This window comes from Ictalurus furcatus, chromosome 2, assembly GCF_023375685.1.
Source record: "Ictalurus furcatus strain D&B chromosome 2, Billie_1.0, whole genome shotgun sequence".
Classification (NCBI taxonomy): Eukaryota; Metazoa; Chordata; class Actinopteri; order Siluriformes; family Ictaluridae; genus Ictalurus; species Ictalurus furcatus.
This window is the reverse complement of record NC_071256.1, coordinates 18,563,832-18,585,629: the sequence shown is the minus strand read 5'-3', so window position 1 is coordinate 18,585,629 and position 21,798 is coordinate 18,563,832. Positions and strand designations below refer to the sequence as shown.

At 36.8% G+C, this 21,798-nt stretch overlaps 1 protein-coding gene across 4 annotated transcripts in view; it reads right to left on the bottom strand.

Annotated features, from left to right (window-relative positions):
• Positions 1–1,599: 1,599 nt before the first annotated feature.
• rbfox1 (RNA binding fox-1 homolog 1) overlaps positions 1,600–21,798 on the bottom strand; it is a 60,638-nt gene continuing 40,439 nt past the window's right edge. For 2 of the 4 annotated variants that reach the window (XM_053651866.1, XM_053651884.1), the window contains 3 exons: positions 17,722–17,786; positions 2,585–2,660; positions 1,600–1,779 (listed from right to left, as the gene is read on the bottom strand). In XM_053651866.1, coding sequence (XP_053507841.1) covers positions 1,657–1,779; positions 2,585–2,660; positions 17,722–17,786 — 264 coding nt within the window. In that variant the 3' untranslated portion in view covers positions 1,600–1,656. Of the gene's footprint in view, positions 1,780–2,584; positions 2,661–4,131; positions 4,208–5,815; positions 5,869–17,721; positions 17,787–21,798 lie in introns of those variants that run through there. The other 2 variants (XM_053651875.1, XM_053651893.1) reach the window with 2 other exon arrangements.

Here is a 21,798-nt window from a genome sequence, read left to right as displayed (position 1 = left end):
CACAAGTCCTATAGTTCTCAGGTTTCCGAACGGTTTTCAAAATGTAAAGGCTGCGTCTCTAGAAAATAACCTTACAAAGGATGTCACGTTACAAGTGATCTCAAAAATAATAAAAGCCAAATAATAATAATAATAATAATAATAATAATAGCAAATAATTAATGAAAAAAACCCAAAACAAATGCAGGTTGTGTGTGCAAAATAGTACAGACAAAAAATATCATAATCATATATACAATGGTGATTGCATTATTTGTGTGAACTTGTGTTGATATAAATTTTTGGAGTATGATTCCCATTAAAAAAAATAATAAAAAAATAAAAGAGACACGTTCTTCTAACTACGCTAAAATCTAAAACATTACACAGCTGTGTATTTCATAGAAGAGAACATTTTCCACTGAACAGCTCATATTGTAATACACTTGGTTTATTATTTCTAATATTATTATAAATTATTATTAGTGTTGTTATAATTCACCCCCCCCCCCCAACAACTTTCATCTGGTACAAATAATCATTATTTTTTGGAGAAAAAAAAAGAGAAAAATATAAACACCACTACTTTTCCCGCATTTTTTAAAATCTATTAATTCATCTCTCCCATAATATAAAAGTCAGCAAATCAATCAATATAGTGGAAGAACTAAAATTATATATATATATATATATATATATATATATATATATATATATATATACACACACACACACACACACACACACACATACATACATATACTCATACATATATATATATATATATATATATATATATATATGTATATATATATATATATATATATATATATATATATATATATGTATGGAACATCTGTTGTTGGCATAAATTAGTAAGGGTCTAAACCTACAAACTATATAACAGATAAAATTTGAAATACTGTCATGGTGAAGTTTTGGAGTTACTCTAAGAGCTGCTATGTAAAACTCAGGGGAAAAACACATAGGAAAAAAAAAGTAAACTTTGGTTTGGAGTAATGACTGGTATCAGATGGAGGAAGTAATCAATGCTTTAGTGGTTTGCTCCTCCCTGTTGTGTCTTCGTGCCACTCAGGGCGGGGCTCGTTTCCCTCCTGCCCCGCCCTGCTGCTGCTTCCGTGGGTGTCTGGGCCATTTATCCACCATAAAAACCCCCCCAACAAAAAAAAAAGAACCAAACAACGAAAAGCAGAAATCCAGTACTACTGTAGTCACTTACAAAATATGATCACCCCAAGGGACTAAATATTTATCATACATAATTCATTTACATAAATGATAAAGCCCTAACAATTAGCTTTTTTTTCCCTTTAAACGTCTTCTTTTTTTCTTTTTTTTTTCTTCGAAATCTAGCAGCTCTCTAGATCACCACAGAAACCTCTACAGCCAACGATTCTATGTTTTAGAAATTAAAAACCCACAATATTAAAATACACAGCACAAAATATCTTGAGGTATAAGATGAAAAATATCCGTGGTTTTTTTTTTGTCCTCTCTCCTCCGCAAGAGGTGCTGAAAAATGATGCACGACTGCATTGTATTGCAATACCCAGGCCTCAGAAAAGTGATTCCCTCTGTACCACCCTTGGGAAGAATTTGCGTTGAGTTGAGTTGAGTTGAGTTAGGTGTGTGTATTATATTTCCTTTTTTTTTTTTTTAGTATGGAGCGAAACGGCTGTATCCGCCTCGGTATATACTAGCCTGCAGCGAAGAAAGAACGAGACCCACATCGTCTGCGTGGCTCCTGGTCTTGGCGTCGGTCAGCGGTGCGAAAGCGTTCTGCAAAGACAAACCGCCAGTGTGCAAACTTAACAGAATCCTGAGTCAGCATGAAGACGGAAAAAGTTTTTTTCCCCGACTTGTTTTCCTGTACCTGTACGCAAGACGATCCTCATGCAGCAAGCAACACCAAGATACCGCATGCCAGAAAAGTGTTTAGCTACATCAAATAAACAGATGAGCTAAAAAAAGATGAAACAAACCCGTGAATGATGTCATGCACTTCGCACATCCATACATGCATTACTAATATTGTTATTATAATAACAATATGCATACAGTGATATGAAGTTAAATAAAATTTGCATCGTGATGGAAATCCAAGGACGCCACAGGCTAATTCCGGCTCTGTCAATGTTGAGCTCGCTCTCATTCTCCCTGACACCCCCCCCCCCCCTTTTTTGCTCTCGCCGCCACCGCAGCGCCACTTAGGTGATGGATTCAATTATCAAAATGACTAATTATTCCATTAAGCCGAGCGCTCGGCTAGGTGATATTCGCAAAATTAGAAATATAATAACTAACACGCACTACACTGCCAAGAAATTAAGACATTCATCACGTTTACCGCGAGGATTAATGTGCCATTTCAGCTGCCGTTAGCACAAAAGACAAATTCAATTAAGTTTAAGCGAGCCGGTGTCAGCTGTACTAAAATCCATGCGCTGGGGGGAAAAAAAAGACAAAGACAAGAACAACAACAATAACAACAACAACAACAAAAAGCAAATGATGCACAAATGGAAAAGAAACAGAGAGCAGGAGAGAAGAGGAGAGAGACGGGAAAAACAAAATGGAGTCTCACCATGGCACCAACGCTGTATGTGGCTGCTGGAGCAAGTGCGTGGTTGTAGGGGTCGGCAGCATAAACTCGTCCGTAACTGTAAGGACAGAGCACGAGCATGTCACACACTTTACACACATCCTGAGTCATACAAATGAACACACCAAGACAGAAAGAAGCATTTAATCATACACAAGCCCACATGGTGATGATGTTAAAGTGTTTCACAATAACAATCAGATGGAACCACAAGGCGTTCTGCCATCATGCTGGAATTCAAAGATACATCGCTACTTACAATCTTAAAAACAACCCAGAATGACAAGATGCTCTGAAGGAAAATAAATATAAATAAATAAGATGTAATAAATAAATATAAACATATAAGAAAATACAGCATCATGGGATTTATTTACTTAATGCGTTCCATGCAACACAATAATTTGATCTTAGCTAGCTGATGGAGAAAAATAAAATAAACTAAAAAAAGAAATAAAAGAGCGTATGAAACAAAGACAAATGTCGTTTCATAAGTGTTAAAAATTGACTACAATTATTTCAGACAGTTGTCTTTGTCCTGAGTGGAATGACGTTATCAGGATTTCACTTCCTGTCAGGGCAACAGAAAAACAAACAAACAAATAACATAAAACACATGCACCTCCTGCTATCCCGCTCTGATAAAGAGGAGTGTGTGAATTATCCTGGGGCTCGGCTAGCAAAATAAGCCCCATTTATCTGCCCTCGTTAAGGACGCCTGGACCAGACAGAGCCAATCAGGAGGCAGGGCACGACCTGCAAATGAAATCATTTGCATATTCGCATGTTCGATTAAGATTAAGAAGTTAATCCAAATTACTGCGGACATCGTTATTCGTTTTATTTGCACTCGAGCTGGTGTTCATGTTTCGTCGCCCTGAAAAGCGATTTATCTGACCCTGTTTACAGGAGAAGTTTTAATGAATATGAACCTGAAAGCGAGGGGCAGGAGGTCACACACTCCCTGACTCAAAAGCAGGCTCTTAGGATGCCATGTCTGCTAAATTAACCCCGCTTTGATAATGGAAAGGTTGATGAGCTGAGATTTCAAATTGAGGTTGTAAATATAATATAGCATGAGGGTTCAGGAAGTCTACAGCTCGTGCTTTTATTTCATCAGTTGTGAGAAATATAACTAACTGCCATTATAATTATTAAAAATAAATGAAAGTTATTCATATGCGATTACAATGGAATTGATCACAAAATCTTCTATTAGCCATTATATCACTGTTGAATTCTTCTTGAGAGTCTGAGTTTATTCCATCCATTATTAAGTAAAGAATAAAACACTCCATGTCATGCTGTTATAGGAAAATAATCAATCACAAGGTGGTTTGATGAAGCAGAGTTATTCTTACCACCACAAATGCACAAATTATTCTTCTTATTCCTCTTATACAATAGAGATTTACCAACAGTTACAAACTGTATTAATTAATCATTGACAGCATACTTTTTATCCGTTTATGCTTATATTTAACGTTGTGGAACGTCCACGAAACAAGTTAGTTCCTGTTATCACTTACATCAGAGTAGCTCTAAATGGTCGCTCCCTCAGCTTGTCATGTTATCAATAAAACAAAAACATCTGTCCTGAAGATGCTGCAAAACATGAAACTGACACTGGAGACTCCTTCCATAAACGTTAAATAAACATCTTACAGAAAACATCAGCATAGCAATGAATATACACGTTCCTGTCCTATAGTACATTGTTACTATAGAAACGATAATATATTAGAACGCTCGCATTGATTCTGACCGATCCAGAACAGCTCTATGGTGCGATATACAAGACAATTACACAACAATTATTAGTAATAAAAATACTTTTTTTTGTTCTTTTAATAAAGTATCCTTTGTAAAGCATTCATCTTTACTAACTGATGAAATAAAACCAGGCCTAAGGAGTGTACTTTTAAAGTCAAAGAAAAAATATAGGCTTTATGTTTATAATGACTCTGAATGTGAATTGAAATCTCAGCATATGAATTATGTGAGATCTTTATCTCTCATAGTTTCTCCCATGTGACCTTTCAGGTTTTTATTGATGTGGGTCAAAGGTGAAACAGATTTACAAGAATGTGCTTGCTAATGAACAGCAGCAGCTATGTTCTACATTATTGACTACACACTTACGATTTTAGGTTAAACTGTAGTGACAGTGTTATGTCTCTATAAACATACTGATGAATTTCTAGGCACTGTTAAAATATCCTAATACCAAAGTGAAGCAGAAGCCAGTGTGGCCCAATTCAGGTGGGGGTAAAGGGGCAGTTCTGGGGGTTTTAAGCTAGTCACTAAGATGGAACCTTAAACACTGAGTTCTTATGGGAAGCACTTTAGCTCACACTGGGGTTGTATAATTTTCTGCATTTGGCTCATGGAGCTACTCGCTCATCCAAATTAGAGATTCCAATTTCACAAAATGGCTGACGTCGCCAGAAATCGTGGCCCTGTTAGCATATTAATTTCCCCTTGGTTAACAGGAAAGCGGTTGTTAAAGGAAAAAAAGAAATCAATATGTGGATGGATGGACAGGTCCATTTCCCTTTCAACACAATGCCTCTGGGAAAAAAAGCCAGTCGCAAAACACACACGGACGTCTAGCCTCCTACAGCCAAGTGTGCAAGATGTAACAAACCAAGCGAGCGAGCTTTGACACGACAAACACACCATTACCACCACCAACAACACACACACACACACACCCACACACCCCAATCGAGATGGAGATGCTCTGACGGAGAAACATCAGGAGTAAAAATCAATCACATGAACGGAAGGAAAGGAAAAAAACCCCAACACACACGCATAATCATACACACACAAACACGCGTGTTCATTTCACTCCTCAGACGGACGCATGCACTGTTGGAAAGCAGTGCCAACTGCAAAGGAATGAGCAAAAAACAAAAACAAAACAAAAAAACGGGGTTGCAATGCCTGCTGGCTGTCCTCATGCAAAATGCTATGACTACTTCACTCCGTAAAATGAGCATTCAATAAGGAAAAGAATAAAAATAAAAATAAATAAATAAAAGAAAAGAAAGTCAAATCTACTAATTAAGGGGCGGAAACAAGAGAGAGGCGAGCAATAAAAGCACTCACTGTCGAGGTGCATAAAAAAAGGATATGCCCGCTCCCTCGTGGGTGCATCGAGAAAGTGAGGGTGAGCTGTTATTCATTTTCATATTTTATTTATTTTACCTGAAGAGGTGTTACAAGAAATTTCATCTGCCGCAACGAGGACGAAATGATTTCTGCAAGAGAAGATAAAATTCACAATGCCGCTTGCTGACTGGCTGTATGGGCGGTAAAAGGAAAAACAAAAAAGAAAGAAAAAAAGGAGAAAAGAGGGAGGTGGAGGTGGAGGGTGATTTATGGCAAATGGGTTTCAGTACACACACATAAGAGCAGAGCTCATGGTGCAGTCTCACACTCCACGTACTGCATGTAGCATGCTAGGAAGGGGGATGTGGGGAAGGAAATATATCATACAGCAGGGTTCCAGAGCATGAGACGTGATTTTATTGATAAATATTTGTCAGTAAAGTCAAATGGGGTTTGAAAACCATTAGGAAAATAAGGAATAATTATTATTATTCATTAATAATCAAGCATTAAGTGTTATGAGTATGATGTGATATCGTTTGGATTAAAAAAGGATCTGCTGCAACTTCTTCAATTATATTCATTTTCCATCTATAAATCGACCAATCTCAGTGAAATACCCTGGTGTATATATAATATATATATATATATATATATAAATAAATAAATATATATATATATATATATATATATATATATATATATATATATATATATAAATATATGTATATAAATAATATGACAGATGAGATCAAATCAGAAGTGAGGCACAGCGCAGCACACATGGCTAAACTCAATCCACACGTCCGATTCAATAAAGAAGTGCAAAATGCACACTGGTTCGGCTCTTGGAAGCTCTCGGGCTTCTGCTCTTTAAACCATGATCTTCTCTAGAGGAATTGTGTTGCCGAGCAATGGCCTTAAGTCTATTCCTGAGCGTGTCAAGGCTCCTGAAACCACTGCAGGCATAGTGGCGTAAATCAAAGTGCTACGAGATTCAAAGCATTATAATGAAAATCTTAATATTAAACTGACACATGCATACAAATTTGTATGGCACAGGAAAACAAACGAAAGAATGGTAATGCTTTACATTAAGGTCCATTCATTAGTTAACACAAACTTCAGCATTAATACACCATGAGTAATATTAACAACTTAATTAACACTCAACGCTTTTATTTTTACTCTTCATTTCATCAGGGAGTAAAATGAATCGACAATGACCAATGGATTAATTAACAGGCAAAATTCACATGAAAGCTGAATCAAGTTGGACTATTTACACCTCAAGACCAGATTTCAGGAAGCTACTAGCATTTTGGAAAATGCTATTTTGCTTTTCATAAATGAAACAAAATTTTTGTTAATTTTTGTTTGTGGACCAAACAAACGCTAGTTAATATGTTATGTTTAACACACGTCAACTTTCTTACTTCATCTATATTACTTAAGGTTTATTAATGCTGAAGTTTATTGTTCATATGTTGACGCAGCAAATAATGTCAAATAAGAAAACCTTAAATGTAAAGCATCACCGAAAAAAAAACTAAACAAAAAACATTAAACAGGACAGAATAACATTATGCATCTGCATACAACCAACCACACTTATTCACTACAAAATATTTAATGATAACATCACAATGTAAAACACAATGTAAGAGATAATGGACTACAGATCGTACCCGGGGTGGAACGTTATGAAAGATTACAGTATCATAACCAAACAAGCCAGAAGTATATCAGGTATATCTCAATATTTCTGCACAACGTTATTTCAAAGACAACATGAAACAAGCAAAACCATCAGTTCACCAGCAGGTTGAATATTGTTTACATTCAGAAATTCATAATTTGTTCAATCTTGTAAAGATTTTTTAAAACTTCGATTGTTAGCTGATATATATATATATATATATATATATATATATATATATATATATATATATATATATATATATATATAAGCAAGTATATGACCCTGATTTCAAAATAGTTTATGCAATGTCATACATCATTTTTACCTGTATAGCATAATATTAACTATATATTTATTTGAGATTATTTTGTCATTTCAACCATGCAATACCCCTACTGTACAGTATGCTGCGATTTATACTTAGAATGAAAAAAGAAAACAAAAGAAAGACAGAAATATGTTTGTTTTATTGGATATTGAAAATTTTATAATGTAGGATGTGGTGTAATATGTAACATGATATATATAGTACTTTATACAACAGTTAATTCTGGTACACTTATTTGATTGTGTTAGTGTCAGTTAGGGTCAGAAGGAGATGTGTAAAGCCAGCATGAAGTGAAGGACTGAAGTCTATGTGTAAAGGAGGAGTATATATGCAGTGTCTAAGGGAGGAATGTAAAGGCAGCATATAGGGAAGTCAGTAGGTCAAGTCAGTGTCTAAGGGAGGACTGTAAATTCCGTGTCTAAGGCAGAAGCCTAAAGTCAGTGTCTAAGGCAGGAGCATAAAGTCGGTGTCTCAAGTAGGAGTGTAAAGTAAGTGCATAAGGGAAGAGCCTAAAGTCAGTGTCTAAGGCAGAAGCTTAAAGTCAGTGTCTAAGGCAGGAGTGTAAATTCTGTGTCTAAGGCAGGAGTGTAAAGTCAGTGTCTAAGGCAGGAGTGTAAAGTCAGTGTCTAAGGCAGGAGTGTAAAGTCAGTGTCTAAGGGAGGACTGTAAATTCCGTGTCTAAGGCAGAAGCCTAAAGTCAGTGTCTAAGGCAGGAGTGTAAATTCTGTGTCTAAGGCAGGAGTGTAAAGTCAGTGTCTAAGGCAGAAGTGTAAAGTCAGAGTCTAAGGCAGAACAGTAAAGTCAGTGTCTAAGGGAGGAGTGTAAATTCTGTGTCTAAGGCAGAAGCCTAAAGTCAGTGTCTAAGGCAGGAGTGTAAATTCTGTGTCTAAGGCAGGAGTGTAAAGTCAGTGTCTAAGGCAGGAGCATAAAGTCAGTGTCTAAGGCAGAAGTGTAAAGTCAGTGTCTAAGGCAGGAGCATAAAGTCAGTGTCTAAGGCAGGAGTGTAAATTCTGTGTCTAAGGCAGGAGTGTAAAGTCAGTGTCTAAGGCAGGAGTGTAAAGTCAGTGTCTAAGGCAGAAGTGTAAAGTCAGTGTCTAAGGCAGGAGCATAAAGTCAGTGTCTAAGGAAGAGGTGTAAAGTTAGTGTCTACAGGAGTGTAAAGTTAGTGTCTACAGGAGTGTAAAGTCAGTGTCTAACAGAGGAGACTAAAGTCGGTGTCTCAAGCAGGAGTGTAAAGTAAGTGCATAAGGAAAGAGCGTAAAGTTATTGTCTACAGGAGCATAAAGTCAGTGTCTCAGGCAGAAGTGTAAAGTCAGTGTCTAAGGGAGGAGTGTAAAGTCTAGGCAGGAGTGTAAAGTCAGTGTCTACGGGAGGAGCATAAATTTAGTGTCTAAGGCAGGCGCGTAAATTCAGTGTATAAGGGAGGAGTATAAAGTCAGTGTATAAGGGAGGAGCGTAAAGTCTAGGAAGGTGCGTAAAGTCAGTGTATAAGGGAAGAATGTAAAGTCAGTGCCTACAGGAGCATAAAGTCAGTGTCTCACTCAAGCAGGAGCATAAAGTCAGTGTCTAAGGCAGGAGCATAAAGTCATTGTCTAAGGCAGGAGCATAAAATCAGTGTATAAGGGAGGAGCATAAAGTCAGTGTCTAAGGCAGTAGCATAAAGTCAGTGTCTAAGGCAGGAGCATAAAATCAGTGTATAAGGGAGGAGCATAAAGTCAGTGTCTAAAGCAGGGGTGTAAAGCCAGTGTCTAAGGCAGGAACTAAAGCCAGTGTCTAAGGCAGGAATAAATTCAGTGTCTAAGGCAGGAGCATAAAGTCACAAAGTCAGTGTCTAAGGCAGGAGTGTAAAATCAGTGTCTAAGGCAGGAGTGTAAAGTCAGTGTCTAAGGCAGGAGTGTAAAGTCAGTGTTTAAGGGAGGAGTGTAAAGTCAGTGTCTACAGTAGTGTAAATTCAGTGACTACGTTTACATGGACAGCAGTAATCTAATTATGGACCTTACTAAGATAATAATGTGATTAAGGTGTTTACATGAGTCGCTTTTAGAATACTCCTTTCATGTTGCCGTTTTACATGTTTTAGAACATAATTAGATTAACAGCACACATCATTACGTCACCGCGCCACGCCGTCCGATGTCCCTCCAGAATTTCACGTATCAACATACAGTTCGTCTTTGTTATGGTACTGTATACAGTTTTGGGTGTTTTTATAAAAAATTTTTACGAACGCTTTAAGTGCAGTTAATTATTTGTCATGCTATACGTGCTAATAGACAACTGCTTGAAGCCGTGAGCTGCGTCTCAAACCGTGAACTTACCGTCTATGTAGTAGCCATGATACATGTATTTTTCCCCACTACAGGCCTATAGTAGGAAAGTATGCGGTTTGGGATGCAGCCGAACTCTCTTCTTTGCCGTAAAACTGCCGTGTGTGATCGTGTCCTGTCGCAAAATGTGGTGAAAACTCTCACACGACGTTCATAATGTGATTAAGGTGTTTACATGTCTGTAATACACGTCGATAATGCAACTAAAACAGGAGTACTCCACATGTCTTAATTCGATTAGTGCTTACTTCGATTATGACCTTAATTAGATTAAGGTAAGTAAAAATTGCTGTTTACATGGTAGTTTCTTAATCAGAGTATGGTCTTAATCGGGTTAAGAGTGGATTATTGTTGTCCATGTAAACGCAGCTAGAGTCTATGGCAAGAGTGTAAAGTCAGTGTTTAAGGGAGGAGTATGAAGTTAGTGTCTAAGGCAAGAGCGTAAAGTCCATGTCTAAGGCAGGAGTGTAAAGTCAGTATAAAAGTGAAGGAGTTTACCACCGTCTCAGAGGGGAGTGTAAAGCCAGCGGCTAGGAAAGTTGTGTATAGTCAATGTCTAAGAGAGGAATATAAACTTAGGATGCAGGGAAGGAGTGTATAGTCAGTGTCTAAGAGAGGAATATAAAGTTAGTACATAGAGTGTGAAGGCAGTGTCTATGGAAGGTGAGTGTGATCTATCAGTTAGTATGCTACATAAACACAGTGAATGTGACCTGCATTCAGTGCATTACCCAGCCTGCATGACTCAGAGCACAGGTGTGACAAATGACGCATCACAACCTCAAACTCACATCTAATTAGGGACACTGACTTGGCAGCCATCTTGCAGGGCCCCTTTTTAATTGCTGCTTGCAGCTATATTTAATAACTTAATGAATCATTCATTCGCTGTGAGTGTTTGGATAGAATCAGCCCTCTTAATCACATTAGTGGACTTGTTTTGAATGTGCACACCGTTCAACGTGACACTATTGACCGGAGGGAAAATAAAGCAGCTTGTTGCGGCTATGCAATCGAACAAATGAACCAAGCAGCAACTTTTGTTGTAGTTTACAAAAGCGTGATGAAAACATGACCCTCTATAGAATGCTGAAGAACAGAAGTGTTAACTAAAGAGCCAGTTATGCATGACTGAACAATAGTATGAAAACACAAGCGTCATTTTTTTGTGCACAAAACAGATAATTTAACCTTCTAACCAGAAACCAAGAAACCATGAATGATTCCATTCCTCACTTTGTCATTTTCCCCCATGCGCTTAATAAGAAGCCTCAAGGTTCATGAATGTAAAGGAGCATAAAAGGTTAATAGTAATTAAGTAATTATTTAGTAATTAGCATAGAACAGCTAATTCAAGCTTTCTCAGTCAAGCAACAAAGGCAAGGTCATGCACAACAAGCCGTTTGGTATCTATGCAGCCTGTTCATCATGAACAAACCAAGTCAGTGTTCGTGGTGCAGAGAAACACAGCTGGTGTGTGTTGCGTGTTAGCACGTGGATTCTGGGAACACCGGAGAACTGAGTGCATGCACATAGAACATCAAAGTTCACAAAGTTCAGTGGGCTAATGCAGGCATTGAGGCTCGACTAGAGGGCTTTGTGAAGTGAAGAACGGCAACACACTCTCCCATCACATCTGGCCTTGACCTAGGGCACTCGATATGGTGCGATAAGAAATTAAAATCCCGTCCACCTGCTTCACATGTACACTGAATTTGCATGAGAGAAATTTTGGTATATTGTGCAGTACACATGGCTGGAAACAATGACTTTAACACCATATATAATGCACTATTTATCAAAAAGGTGGCCATTTTAGATTAATGATAAATACTGTAATGTTTTTATAATTGGCACACTTAGTGAAGTGAGGATGGAATCAGATTTATTTTTGAGAAAACGTCTTGCTAGTCATTATTCTGGAATATTTATACGTATTTATATGCTTGTTACCCACAATGCATTGCAAATCTATCCATTTTAACCCACAGAAACAGCAGCAAGCATTAAGCTTTAGGCTATAATTTACAAATTTACAAGTCAACAAAATAAAATGTACAGTTAGATGTTATCTGCTAAATGCAGCTCTAAAATTATTGGCACTCTTCATTAAAACAAGCAAAAAATGAATGTAAACATTGAGTACTATTGACATATTTTGAGCTAATTTAACATTATAAACTCCAAGAAACCACAAATGGTTTATTATGATTTAATAAAAAGATAATTAATTGTGCAGTAACAATAAAACAATCTAATAAAAAACAAAGCAAGCAGTTTTTCAACTGTGTACTTAAAAAAATGTTGTTTTTTTTTTTAATGTATTTTTTGAAGGGTGTCAATAGTTCCAGAGCTGACTCTGTACTCTGTAGTTTGAGGTCATACTGGTTTAGCAGCCATGTTTTTTTCTTTGTCAACGAGATCTTTCAGAATAGACTTGGCAAAGATTAAAACCTTATTTTGTAAATATCTAATTATGCTTGATTAGTAAGCAATTTCACATCTGTTTTTGCTGTGAATGGTTCTCAGTGTTCCCCAGCGGAACGTGAATAATTAATTCTAGACAATTACACCGCAGAGTAATTTGTTTTTATTATTTAGCATAATTTAAAACAAATATGACCTTGTAAACAACAATCCATTACAGTGTTGTTTCCAAAAAGCCACGTTCAGATTTACCTCGGTTTCACTGCTTGGTGATCTTGTGGCAAGTTTCATTTTCGCAAAAACTATTCTTTTTCACCGCCACGGGCAAACAGCAGAACTCGATTGTGACTGAGAGCCGCACGATTTGCATAATAGACGTGACGCATTGGGGTCTCGGCCGAGACGGAGTTTCAACAACACAACATCATTTTGCAGAAATAATCCCAGAGGGCAAGTGTAAAAAATCTAAAATATCACATCATAAAACATACATCTGATCATTATATAAACTAACATCTATCCTATCACACTGAACAGTTTGTCAGACTAAAATCTTTCATCAATATTTAAATTATTTTACACCACAATCAGAAGGTGTTGATTAATTTTCTATAACAGCAGCACTCACAATAACTCCGGCTGTAACATAAATCACAGGTTTATATTAATGCGCTCGTTCTAATACATTATCGTTTCTATAGTAACAGCTCATACAAGTGGACTACTGTATATGATGGACACAAGACGCAATCTGAGTAACAATGAACAGATTTGGAAATACGATTTGATATTTAACAAAAAAAATTCGTTGATATGGTGAAGTTTTCTGTAAAGAGATGTTTATGTAACATTTATGGAAGGAGTCTCCAGTGTCAGAGCTTTGTTTGTAACACTCAAAGGTAAAGCTGCAACTTTAAGTTTTCCAACAGAACTAACTTGCTTCGCAGATGATCCACAACATTAAATGTAACTCTAAAAGGATAAAAAAAATGTGTAAGTAATTAATAAATAGGAAACTGGCAGTAGTTGAAGAGGAATAAAACACTTGGGACAATCTGGAATGTGCCGTTATAAGGAAATAATCCCCTTCCAGGTGGTAGCACTAGCTCTGCTTTGTGTCAGCATTAATTACTTTCCTTTAACAGCATGCCGAGTTGTGTGTTATTCCTTATTTATCTACTTATCATGATGCTTGAAACTGTAATGAAAATGGATCATACCATTAAGAGGTGGAATCGGGGGAGGTTTGGGGGATTACAGTGTTTCTGTAAACATTACTGTATAAGATATTACATTTATATCTGGCTGTTCCATGGACATAAGTAGTAGTTATTATTATTATTATTATTATTATTATTATTATTATTGTTGTTGTTGTAAGAAGTTATTACAAATCTATGTACAATAATTATTAAAATATAAAACTAATACATAAGGCCATCTCTACTTCTTTACCATCATTAAAAACTCCATGATCTATGAATTTGCATAAATATGCCAAGTGTAATATTCGCATATTTATCCTTGCGATCCCAAATATCTAGCAGCTAGTTAATGCCTGGTAAACCTTCTCTTGTTTCAGCTAAACCTGTCAAAATACAACTCCTCAACAACCAAAATTTTATCCATCGCTAGCATTACCTGAATACTAATTAGATAGCTTTTATGCTTTGGAGATATTCAAATTTTTAAGTTTTCATAAAGGATTGGGTTAGTTTGCATGCAAATGCAGGAAACATAAAATATAAATTTCAAAGAAGCAATAAAGAAAGTGTGATCTCTTTTCTTCAGCCTCTACTTTTTTCAACTTACTGTAAATGAAATTAGCAATTCGATTCCTTAAAAAAAAAAAAACAAAGTTGAATTTCATATTTATAAACCACTCTGATCTTTAGAGACTGCAGACTGTCTTTATGCTCCAGCACATTTGTCCACAAAAGAGCAAACGCATGATTAAGGACTTAATTATCTCGCTACTTGAATCTCACACCTGACAACATTCACACCGCCGCCGCCTCTGGAGAGGTTCTGTTAGAGGTGCTACTCATAGTGTGAACGTACTGGGTACTCTGTGTGTATGTGTGTGTGTGTGTGTGTGTGTGTGTTAGTGAGTGTGAAAAGACAAGCCGAGAGCAACAGGAGGACAACACACACCACCACGCAAAAAAAAAGGTGACGTAATGAGGGCATGACACCATTCACAATTAATTAGTCAGCACATTTCACAGCACAAACACTCAAGTCATGCAAAAAGAAACCCTAAAGATTGACAGTTTATGAGACTGCAGCTCGAATATGACAGGATAATAAAGTGTCACTTTGAGCGTGTTAGTTTTTTCTACAGAAAATAAAGGTCGCAGGTTACGGTTTTGACAGGAAGTCACGCGCTCATGTTGTGACATCAAAAACCATTATATTTACAGGATTTATTACCTTGAAAAAAAGGGAAATGTCAATATCTGACACGATGATTGAGAATAATTCATGTTTGGATCTCCTACCGAGAAGCACAGTCGACTTCAGAATTATTGGCACCCTTCAAGAGAATGGGCAATAAATAAAAATAATAAAATAAAAATAGAAACATTGTGCTAAATCACATTTTCTGCTAGAACAATAGTAATAGTTTTTTTTATATGAAATTATATGTAGCAAAATTACTGACATTGCTAATTAAAAATAAAAAGCGCAAAAACAAGTTTGTTCATTCTCATTCTCCAGGAAGTCTAAGAATGTAAGAGATCAAAATAAAAATAATAATAATTTAATTTTGAGAATGATGAGAACTACCCGTGCATTCACATGTTCATGTTTGAAATCCTTCAGTGCAGGTTTTTCCCCCCAAAAAATTTCTGAAGTTGACTGTATACAAATGTGTAATTTGTTTTCAAACAGGGTTAGATTAGATGAAAAATGCTCAGTTTGATAACCGTACAAACTTCAACACCATATTTTTGGTCTATTAACAAATCAGGGTTACAACTTGAGATTTAACAACATGAAGAAGTAAACAGTATCAATCCACAGCTAAGAAAAAATAAATCATCTGATTGCCTGATTCATGTTTAATAAACTGTAGATGCGAGTCGTGTATTAGCCATCTACTTGCTCAGTCTATCTACCAAGCAAGCATTAGCAATGTATCGAATGAGTTTCATATGTTTTAATTAACATGATGTAAACAAGGAGTTCTGGTATACTGTCCTACCCTCTGAAAAAAAAGAAAAGAAATCTTGTTCTTCAAAGAACGGATCAACATGCGGTACTGTAAAGTGGGTGAGATTTATTTTTCTAGTATTTTTTTTAACAAAGTATTGCTGAATTATGCTGTGTTTACTCAGCAGTGTGTTGTGCTTTTTACTCTGAGGGCTGTAAGAGAAAATCAAAAGTCACAAAATGTGCATACATTTTTGTTCTGGAATCAAGTCAGTGCCTTTCCCATTCAACTCTTATGTTCTATTCTGACCCAAATGCCCAGTTTTAAATCGATCCACAAAGACATGTTTGATGCTTGCTTATTTATGTATGTATGTATATATGTATGTATGTATGTATTTATTTATTTATTATTAAAAACCTTGTACTCAAGGTATGAGGAGAATATAGCCTAATGAAAGGCCACCATCTTAGACATAATTTTCTCACTTCAATTAGATATGACTCCATCCCTACATGCCCCGCCTCCCAAAATATGCAGGTGAAATTATAGCAAAATGGTGCAAATGTGAAATGTGGAACTTAAATTTGTAAATATAAAACTGTTTCAAAATCAGGGTTATGCAATGCACATGACTATCTGTATCTGTATCTGTTCAGCGCACCAAACATCATATCTGGATTAAAAACCAGAAGGGGGCCTAAACAGCAAGGGCTCTTTCTTTCTTTTTATTCTGTCTTTCTTCCTTCCTTTCTTTCTTTTCCTAGTAGAGTATGTTAGACTGCTTTTCTTTCTTCCTTCCTTTCTTTTTTCCTTCCTTCCTTTCTTTCCCTGATAGAGTACATTAGACTGCTTTTCTTTCTTTCTTTCTTTCTTTCATTATTTCTTTCTTTCTTTCCCTGGTAGAGTACATTAGACTGATTTTCTTTCTTTCTTTCTTTATTCCTTCCTTCCTTCCTTTTCCTGATAGAGTATGTTAGACTGCTTTTCTTTCCTTCTTTCTTTCTTTCTTTCCCTGGTAGAGCACATTAGACTACTTTTCTTTCTTTCTTTCTTTCCTTCCCTGAAAATAAATTAGACTGGTTTTCTTTCTTTCTTTCTTTCTTTCTTTCTCTCCTTGATAGAGTACATTAGACTGTGTTTCTTCCTTCTTCCTTCCATCCTTTCTTTCTTTCTTTCTAAATTAAACTGTTGTGTCCTTAAACATCCCAGTCCTGATACACACCTCTAGTCTTAACTGGATGCCCTGTAAACCTTTCTCCCACACTTTCTAAAGAAAATAAACAACAACAACAGACAATAATAATAATAATAATAATAATAATAATAATAATAATAAAATAATGTATTCATCTTCGATTTTGGATGAGGTCGACTTCTAATAGTTATTAGCTACTTTAGTTGTGTAGCTCCAGTGCAAAAGTAAAAAAGGTTTTAGGTAAAAGACTACATTTGGAGTGAGTGTAAATTTGTGTAATTTTATTTTGCATCATTCATTTAATACTAAAATGGGTCTCAGAGCACGGAACATCGTTTGCCTTCATTTAATTTCTCTTGTATTTATTTTACAGGTATTTCATTAAATAATCTGAGACTAAATGAAGGTGAAGGTAAAACAGAAGTGTTAGAAATGTCTACTCTTTGTATCATAGGTATGGGTTTGGGTATCTACAGAGTTTCTACATTATAAACACTATTTACCTTCTGAATCTTTAACACGAATGTTGTAAAATGAAGAGGGAAGGCATGGGTCAGTGAAACTCGATATTGTGGGTTCATTTTGCAGTTGTAGTCCACCATGGACGCCTCCTGCCATTACATTTGCCATGACATCTCATTTGATTTAATTTGCCAATTAACGTGCCGTGAGATGGGAATTAGACTAATAAATCTGCGTGGCCTTTTTCCCTCTCCGAGGACTGTGAGGAGGGAGGGGGGCTGAGTTTGACCTCGGAGGGAAAAAAACAAAAAGAAAAAGCAAAACTGATCCATGCTGGAGTGCAATGCTCTGCTGGAGATCTGGTGTGTGTGTGTGTGTGTAAGTAGTAGAGTGTGTCTTACCTGTCACTGTAGGCGGCAGCGGCAGCTGTGGCAGGCTGGGCGTATCGGTAGGCAGCGTAACCGCCCTACAACACACACACACACACAAACACACACACACACACAAGAAACCATACAAAGGAACACTTATAAGGGATACTTGTTGCTTTACGCCCACTACCTCACCATCAGAAATACTTAATCACATCATAATTATCTGTCCATTTTAAATTTCATTACACATAAAGTGAAATATTTCAAGCCTTTTTTTTGTTTTAATCTTGATCATTATGGCTTACAGCTCATTGAAATAAAAAAATCCACTATCTCAAAATATTAGAATAAAGAATTTATAATACTGAAATATCGACCTCAGAAGAGCTCGAATCAGCTAATTAACTCAAAACACCTGCAAAAATCTCCTGATTCTAAAAAAAAAGGCTTGAAATATTTTACCTTATGTGTAATGAATCTAGAATACATGAAAGTTCTCCTTTTTGAATTAAATTACATGAAAAAAAGAGAACTTTTCCACGATATTTTGAGATGCACCTGTAAATGCTGCTTAGCTTCAATCATTAGCTAGCTTCCCTACAGGACGTTTACATTCCACAGTGGCCTCTTCCTACTCCTCACCGCATGTCTTTAATCACTGTTATTAAATATAATACTATAAACATGTGGAAGTGTAACATCAGAGGTTCATATAATAAACCTAAATCTCAAACCGCGAGGACGGAGGGGTTCTGTGTGCAGTGAAGATCCGCAGTTTCCCCTTTAAAAATCCCACAGAGAAGTGAGGGCACAAACACAAAGCCATCTGCCCTCGTGTTCTCCCCGGACTCTCTCCAAACTCAATCTCTGTCCTGTTCTCTCACTTCTTCACCCCATTCTCTCTCTCTGTCTCTCTATCTCTCTGCAGTCCTGCTCTTCTCTCCTTTATCCTTATCTGGGATGGTACAGTACACTCGTCCTCCAGGCTGTCACACTTCAGCGCTCCTCTCTCTCTCTTCTTCCTTTTACTTTTTTTGTCCTCTTTTCTTTTTCATTACTGCCCTCTCACCTTACCCTGCTTTTATCTTCTCCTCTCTTTCCTCCTCAAGGCTGCCTCCATTCATTTATTTATTTATTATCAATTTCTCCCTTTTCTTTTTACGTCTCGCTCGAAACGTAACGATACATATGTTTTCAGTTTTGTTCCGATTTGATATATTTTATGTGTACTGATTCTACAAATGTTGTGATTAGGGTATGCAATATCAGTATCAATATTGTGATATATATGAACATCATGATACGCTTTTGTGAACTAAGTAAACATTAAGTGAACATCTTTTTACTACCTTTCCTCATTAAATACTCTTTGTAGATGTGAGAATACACATAAAATCTCTAAACTAGACTATTTTATTTTAAAATAATATAGCACATCCTTGGGCAGAACACTGATCTTATGCTACTGATATTAAAAAAAGGCTCAAGTGACACACACTGCAACCATAACAATGCTACCACCTAGCTGTTACAAGCTAACTAGCCCATATTATTTCTATTATTATTATTATTATTATTAGTGGAGTGCTTGCGTGAGTAGACATCACCGCCGCACATGTTCAGAAAAGAAAGATTCCCAGAATGATGCCACAGTAAACATTATGATTACATGAAATTGAAGAAGAAAATCTCTTGATTTTTATCTACCAAAAAACCTTCTCTGCTCTCTGCATCTCCATTTTCACTCTCCTCTCCGAAGATATTACACTGCAGCATTCTCTCTCTCTCTCTCCTCTAGGCCATCACACTGCATTACTCCTTCCTCGCTCTGCTTCTGCTCCAGAAATGGGGTTTCCCTGCTTGACTAGGGTTGCCAGGTCTGCGTAACAAGAATCAACCCAGGATGTTGCAGATATTCAAATCTTTTTACAGGGACCATTTGATGAGGCGATTTTTAATGTGCTGATTTTGTTTAATTATTTCTGTTGCATGTTGAATTCTGGATTCTGATTGGTCAGAAGATGTTGATTAATTTTCCATGACAACAATGTTCTTGCAAAGATGAATATGCTTGTTTTAATACGTTATTGTTTCTATAGTAACAGCTCATTCATGGGGTTTTTTTTTCAAGCTAAGCTGGACGTTTTCAACTTTTCCGTGTAAGGAGATGTTCATTTAACATTTATGGAAGGATTCTCCAGTGTCAGCACAAGGTAACGCTGTAACATAAAAAGAAAGGCTGGTGAGGGAATGACTGTATATAGCTGCTATAACATAAGTGAGCACAGGAACTAACTGGTTTTGTGGATGTTAAACGTAACTATAAATTGATAAAAAAAAAGTGTATAAAAAGTGTTTTTTTTGCCATTTTGCTGTGGATTAAGAGGACTAAAACACTGCAGGATATGCTGTTACTGGAAAATGATCAACTTCACAGTGGTAACGGTAACTCCGGTTCATCACACTGCTCAGTTGTTGATTATTTTCCTACAAAAATAAATCCGGACACTGAAATTCTGCAGGAAAGACCTGGCAACCCTGTGCCTGATGACTCACTGCTTAATTCAGTCATCCTCTCTCTCTCCAGCCAGTCGTCTTGACAAATCATTTACTCACACAGTGTCAGAGAAGGACTGGGCTTTACTGGGGGAACGGGGAACATCTAGAACCTGTATTTAAAGCTCCCTTTAGTCCTGAGGCCAATCTGAGCACTGGGACAAAGCTGCTGGCTCAGGAGGAGTGACAGTGCGGTCAGGAGTTTAATACCGATCCCGAGCAAAGCCATCATTTATCTTTATGACTTGCAGCAAGGAAAGGGTGGAGAGGAGAGGGTGACGAAAAGTGAAGTGCTATGTATGTGTGTGTGTGTAGGAGGAGGAGGCATATCTGCACCGCTATACCCCGCTGCTGGGGATCGAGTGCTCCTGCGTGGGCGTGTGTTGTCTGCCCAAGTGCTGTTGTGTAAAGGAGACGATAATTGTCACACCTGCTACTGCGTTTGTAATTTCTCTATAATTCTCACCATGACATTTATAGATATGAGATACAAGAGTGACACATAAGTGTATGAGACAAGTAAGCAATAAAACACTCGGCGTTGATCATTTTCCAATAATGCCACGTCCCAAAGAGCCGTATTCCTCTTTCGTACCATAGTGCTGTCGAGTTGTATCAAATATGCATCGAAGGTGTGGATTAATTTTCCATAACAACAGGTTTATTTTAATATTAATGCACTCGTTCCAATACGTTATCGTTTCCATAGTAACGGCTCATTCGAGTGGACGTGTACGATGAGCGATCTGCATAATCCAAGATGTGTTTTTTTATTTCACAAACAAACACGTGTGTAATTGTTGATGTGGTGAAAATTTAAGGACTTTATTTTTTAAACATTTATTGAAGGAGCCTCCAGTGTTAGGTAAATGCTTTGCAGGATTCTTGGTAAGAAAAAAACGACAAGAAATGTTAGGAAAGAGAAAAAAGTGAGGCCAGTGAGGGAATAAGTGTTTATAGCTGCTATAACGTCCGTAAGTGCAGATAATCCACCATATTAAATGTAACTATAACTGCATAAAAAGCGCAACATGTTAACTAATAAATAGCTGTTGAAAAACTGCACTACAGGATGTGCTTTTATAGGAAAATAATCGACTCTGAGGTGGTAACAGTAACTCCATTCATCACACCACGCTGTCGGGGTTATTTTCCTATAACAGCATGACAAAGAGTGTTTTATTCCTTACAAAACACAGCAAATTTGCTAACAGTTATAATCGTTTTTTTTTTTCTTTTAAAGAAAGAAAGTCCAGCTGAGGAGAAATGACTATAAATGAAGCGATAGCACCCACTTTTTTATGACCTGGCTGATTTTCCAGGACGTTTTATTGCCTGTGTTATTTTCCAGATCTTTTTCATGACTGGAAAAGTCTGTACATTTCCTAGTTTTCCAGGACGTTTGGGAGCCTCTGACTTTGTAAGTGTAAAATTACTGACTGCAGTCCATCTGTTGGTTTGCATAATGTATTGGCGCCACGTCAATGGAAAGGGACCACCGATGAGCAGACATTAGCTGGGTTGTAGCTAAAGCAGTGAAGACAAACA